Below are 5,640 nucleotides of genomic sequence, written 5' to 3' on the forward strand. Positions count from 1 at the left end.
TGGTGGGGACTTGAACTGCCGACCTTCCGGGTACAAGCCAAGTTCCCTTTCCACTTGGCCACGGGTTTCCCACAAATATTTCAAATGCCGAATTCATTAAAATCAGACATTAGAAGTTAGTGATGGAGGCAGCAGTGGATCAACAACTGATGTTAAAATCACTGATTTTCTGAATGAGGTTTGGTGTGTGAGAGTGAGTGGGTTACACACTTCACTCACCTGGTGGAACAGTGAGATAAACACGTGATCGTGTGACGGTTATTTATTATCAGACTTAAAACTGTTCTGGTTAGTTAGTGAAAGGTGGAGGAGTCACACTCACACACACACACACACACACACACGCTCTCTCCCTCACACACACACACACACCTGCTCTCTCCCTCACACACGCACACACACACCTGCTCTCTCCCTCACACACGCACACACACACCTGCTCTCTCCCTCACACACACACACACGCTCTCTCTCCCTCACACACGCACACACACACACACATGCTCTCTCCCTCACACATACACACACACACACACATGCTCTCTCTCCCTCACACACACACATACACACACACCTGCAGTGTCGTGCCTCCCACTCGCCTTCGTCCTCCTCTTCTATGACTCATCATTTCTGTGTGTGTGTGTGTGTGCGCGCGCGGCTCCGCCCACTCCCACAGTCCATTCAGCGCGAGGACAGTGAAGTGAAGTGGACTGAAGTGGACTGAAGAAGACTCTGGACGTTCAGTTCTTTTTTCAGAATCATAAACCAGTTTTAAATCTCAGATTATATCACAGGCCTATAGGATTTGGACACGCCCACATTTAAAATAGACCCAGTTGCTAGAACAACGTCATGGTTCTGACGGATGGAGATGGAGCTCTGGTTCCGCGTGGAACCAGAACCAGAACCAGTAAATACTGAAGTGAATAATTCATCATCATTTTATTTTGTTGTTACTGTCATTTTAAATGTTTTTTTTATGGTTTAACGATCATAAAATAACTGATCAATTATTACACAAACGTATCAACGTCATTTCATCATGAAAAGAATCAACGTTAATGTCCATGAAGCGTCTGACCTGCTGCCACCCAGTGGTCAGTGTGTGAACAGCAGCCTTACTCACTTTTTTAATTTTAAGATTTAAACAAATGTTTTTAAAAAAGGAAACAATCGATCACGTGATGACACGTGTGTGTGTGTGTGTGTGTGTGTGTGAAAGACGTGGTGTGGATCGTGTGTACACTGATTTCTTGGTAAACATATGGAGAGATCATTAAAGGGATAGTTCAGGTGGTGTGAGCGCCCCCTGCTGCTCACAGCTCTGACTGCAGGGAAGTCGCCCGCCACCGATCTTCAGCTGTGTCAGCACATTGGGTCCTTGAATTGAAGGGAACTGGTCCTGGAAAAGTCCTTGATTCCAGTGATGTTGAGCACGGTTTGAGAACCCTGTGATTATGTGTGTGTGTGTGTGTGTGTGTGTGTGTGTGTGTGTGTGTGTGTGTGTGTGTGTATGTGTGTGTGCGTGTGTGTGTATGTGTGTGTGCGTGTCAGAACCTCAACTACGCCTTTATTAAAATTCATGTTTACTTCAGTCCTTCATGAGTCGTCTGCAACAGCCGAGGAGGAGGAGGTGCTGATGGAGCAGCTGATGGAGCAGCTGATGGAGGAGCTGAGGGAGGAGCTGAGGGAGCAGCTGATGGAGCAGCTGATGGAGCAGCTGATGGAGCAGCTGATGGAGGAGCTGAGGAGCAGCTGATGGAGGAGCTGAGGAGCGGCTGAGGAGCAGCTGATGGAGCAGCTGATGGAGCAGCTGATGGAGGAGCTGAGGAGCAGCTGATGGAGGAGCTGATGGAGGAGCTGATGGAGCAGCTGATGGAGCAGCTGATGGAGCAGCTGATGGAGGAGCTGATGGAGGAGCTGATGGAGGAGCTGATGGAGGAGCTGATGGAGCAGCTGATGGAGCAGCTGATGGAGGAGCTGAGGAGCAGCTGATGGAGGAGCTGATGGAGGAGCTGAGGAGCAGCTGATGGAGGAGCTGATGGAGCAGCTGATGGAGGAGCTGAGGAGCAGCTGATGGAGGAGCTGAGGAGCAGCTGATGGAGGAGCTGATGGAGGAGCTGAGGAGCAGCTGATGGAGGAGCTGATGGAGGAGCTGAGGAGCAGCTGATGGAGGAGCTGATGGAGGAGCTGAGGAGCAGCTGATGGAGGAGCTGATGGAGGAGCTGATGGAGGAGCTGATGGAGCAGCTGATGGAGGAGCTGATGTTCTCATACAGCCAGCAGCTCTCGCTCTGCTTTCTTCCTGGAACGTTCTCTCTCTGAAACACAAACACAGATCAGCTGATCAGCAGTTTCTTATTCAGACTTGAGTGAGTGAGTGAGTGAGTGAGTGAGAGAGAGAGAGAGATGGTAACTGTAACATAATTCAAAGTAACGCTCGTCTTCAGTGTTTCCTGACTCACTTCCTGTTTGTCAACATTCCAACAGGAGACTTTCTTTGGGGGTGGAGCCTCAGCTAGCAGCCTGACTACAAGCTCCGCCCCCAAAGACCCCACACAAGCCCTGTGCATGAACCAACACCACAAGGTGTCACTCATTCTGACATACACATACACACAGACACACAGACACACACAGACACAGACACACACACAGACACACACACCTGGCTTCTGCTCTGGAACATCAGGAAGCTCGTCTGCAGGAATCTCAGGAAGATCCAAGTCTCCCTAAAAATGATTTAAAAAAACAGATGAAGTCACACAAAGAGAGAGGGGAGGAGCAAAGAGAAGGAGGAGGACCTGTGGTCACTGATGACCTCTCTGACCTGAGTAATGGCGTCCAGCTCGGCCAGGACAGCGTCTTCGTCCTCCTGAGACAGAGACCCCGCGAGCATGTCGTCAATTTGCTGCGAGAAAACACAAACATTTGTCGTTCAAAGACAAAAAACAAATAAACAAATAAACAAATAAACAAACTTCAACAGGAAACTGTAAAAAAAATCACCCGCTGATATTCAATGGCGTCCTGAGTTTCATCCATGATACGCTCGACTTCTTCAATGGACATCGCCTGAGACGGAGCGAGAGGGAGACATTAACCAGAGCGCTAACCAGATTCATCAGTAACCAGATCACAGGTCAAAGGTCAAAGGTCACCCACCTCATGCATCTTCTTCAAACATTCATTTCCAACCTTCAAACCATCGATAACTTTCTTCTCAATCTGTGCAAACTCCAGGTCCTGAACCTGAAACCACAACAACACGTTTCACGTTAACGCTGCTGCAGTTCTGCTGCAGTTCTGCTGCGCTCCACATGGTGGCAGCAGTGAACTCACCAGACGCTCCAGGTTACTGATCTGGGTCTCAGTCTTGTCCAGGAGTTTGTCCTGGTAACGTTTCTTCTTCAGCAGGAGGAGAGCTTTTCTGAAACATGGATCACAACTTCATGTCAACGACGACAACAACATCATGTAACACACACACATAAGGACTTTGATTTAAGTCGATGTCAACAGAGACACAAAGAGACACAACAGAGACACACACACATTCAGTGGAATCCAAACTGTGCAGATGATGTTTGAACATGACGTTTGACGCGCGTGACAGCAGAGAAACACATAAACTCACTCTTTCTTTCCATCTTTCAGCAGCTGTTTGGCTAAAACTCTCTCTTTGCTCAGCTGAATGTTGATCTTCTTCTGATATTGTCGCAGTTTATCTCTCTGTTGTTTCAGTTGCTGCAAAAAAGTCACACACACACACACACTTAAAATGTTCCACTACAAACGTAAACAAATAAACAACTTAAGATACGACTCGTGTGTAAAAACAGCTGAGCTTTAGTTTCACTGGTTATTTTTAACTACTTATTACTAAAGACTTGGCCGAACACTGATTACAGGTCAAAGTATCATCAAGTTAATCCACATAAGAACATATTAAAGTGCAAAAACTCCTGCCGAATTTAAGAAAGTGTCATTAGAAGTGCCACTGAGTGAAGTAATGTAGTTTATGCTGTGTTTTTAATATTACTGGAGACCATTATTTGTTGAAATGACACTTTTCTAGAGGAGGTCTGGTTAGCCAAGAGCTAATGTTAGCGAGCTAGCTTACAACACTCACCAGAACGGCTTTGTCTTGTTCCGTCACGCGCGTTTGTTTCTTTTTTCCAAAAATGTTTCCCATCGTGACAAAGCATCACAGCCACAATTCACCACCGGAACTACGACGCGTTTTCTGCGGGTTCACCAACTTCAGAGGCAGCGTCTGCTCCGCTCCTGTCTTCACTGACTGTCCACACCCGCGACAACAAGGACGGAAGCCGACAACAGTCAAAAGCGCTGAAAACAGACGTCATTAAAAGGAGCACGCGCCTGGATTTGACTTTAATAAACACGTCAAATATTTAGACGATAGAGTGACGTCACTTGTTGTCAATTGTCAATAAAAATGTGCCTGAAAAAGGGAAAAGAAATCAGTAGTTTGTCGAGTCACAGGTGGACAGCGCCCCTCTGTGGCCGCAGCACAAAGTGCAACATGAGACATTCGAACACTTCCGGTGATGCTTACAAAATAATTGAGTGAAATGAAAGAACAATCATGGGCTGGTGTTGGAACGTTTCACCGCCCGGGTTCGATTGGTGGTTGGTGAAGATCTTTTCTGGTGGGACCACAGCGCCCCCTACAGACACGCGCAGCAAACCGCAGTTGAAGAATAAACTTAAAATCCTTATGATGCTGCAGTGTTTGTTTAGTGCACATTCTGATACAGAGATGGATTCAATTAGACCAGTTTAATAAAATAAATGACAAACACAGTAAAGAGCAGTGTAGGGCTTTTATTTTCTTTGAAGGAAGTGACTTTGACATCGAAATTGTTGTCAGTTTTATTCATTTCTTTCAATCCCAGCTTCCTCTGTTGTTGTGAGCGTGAGACAAGTGTCTCAGCTCCACCGCTCGATGATCAAATAACACATTCATCTCTGGAAATTAGTCCAAAAAAACCCAGTATATTTTAAGGGTGTTGTGGCCTTTTAACAAACATCAACACAACAGAAGAAAGAAAGAAAGCGTTCCAGTGACGTAAAAAAGAAACAGTCGTGAATTTACAACCATTTTTATCTGAGATAAAATAACTTGAGGAGATATAACTGAATGATTATTTTTAGAGGAACATTTATTCATGAGGACGTCACAGTCCCACAGCTCAGTGACAGGAGGGAAAACACACAGTATTCCAAGAATCAAAGCAGTGCACAGACCATAATACAACTGTCCAAGAACAAAAGAACAAAAAAGGAAACCGGCACCAGTCGCTGACGTCGTCCTCCATGTGTGAAGTGTTTTCAACTGATGCTTTTATTTTGGAAGTGTGGGGGACAAATGTGCAAAAAAAACACGTTATTTCATTATGAATATTATTATTTTTAGGGAACGTGACAAACTCACACGCTTCACACGGATGTCGCACACAAACACAAACGTTTCATAAATAAAAACACGTGATGTCGCATTTTTGACACAGCAAAGCTTGTTTACGGTCACATTCAAAACAAAACAGGAACACACACAAACACGTGTAAACAATGTAATACATACCAAAGAGCAAATTAATATATATATATTTATATA

At 45.5% G+C, this 5,640-nt stretch overlaps 1 protein-coding gene across 3 annotated transcripts; it reads right to left on the reverse strand.

The window, feature by feature from the left end:
- Positions 1–927: 927 nt before the first annotated feature.
- On the reverse strand, positions 928–4,496 carry chmp6b (charged multivesicular body protein 6b). 3 transcript variants are annotated; one of them, XM_058621997.1, is made up of 9 exons: positions 4,132–4,496; positions 3,637–3,746; positions 3,342–3,429; positions 3,165–3,251; positions 3,009–3,074; positions 2,830–2,910; positions 2,668–2,731; positions 2,224–2,320; positions 2,012–2,024 (listed from the first exon to the last, which is right to left on the reverse strand). In XM_058621997.1, exons 1-8 carry the CDS (start codon positions 4,192–4,194, stop codon positions 2,271–2,273), a joined length of 609 nt encoding a protein of 202 aa, XP_058477980.1. In that variant the 5' UTR covers positions 4,195–4,496; the 3' UTR covers positions 2,012–2,024; positions 2,224–2,270. The 3 variants fall into 3 exon arrangements, with proteins under 3 accessions (XP_058477978.1, XP_058477980.1, XP_058477979.1); XM_058621996.1 differs by lacking the exon at positions 2,012–2,024 and having other exon boundaries at positions 2,188–2,320; positions 4,132–4,495; XM_058621995.1 differs by lacking the exons at positions 3,637–3,746; positions 4,132–4,496 and having other exon boundaries at positions 928–2,320; positions 3,342–3,396.
- Between the last annotated feature and the right edge of the window lie 1,144 nt (positions 4,497–5,640).

This window comes from Solea solea, chromosome 21, assembly GCF_958295425.1.
Source record: "Solea solea chromosome 21, fSolSol10.1, whole genome shotgun sequence".
Taxonomy (NCBI): Eukaryota; Metazoa; Chordata; class Actinopteri; order Pleuronectiformes; family Soleidae; genus Solea; species Solea solea.

What these genes read in the sequence shown, in the direction of transcription:
- chmp6b (XM_058621995.1), bottom strand. An exon ending in ACGCCATTGAATATCAGCGG is followed by an intron (nt 2,911 to 3,008) that starts GTGATTTTTTTT and finishes GTTTTCTCGCAG; the next exon opens with CAAATTGACGACATGCTCGC. An exon ending in AGCTGGACGCCATTACTCAG is followed by an intron (nt 2,732 to 2,829) that starts GTCAGAGAGGTC and finishes AATCATTTTTAG; the next exon opens with GGAGACTTGGATCTTCCTGA.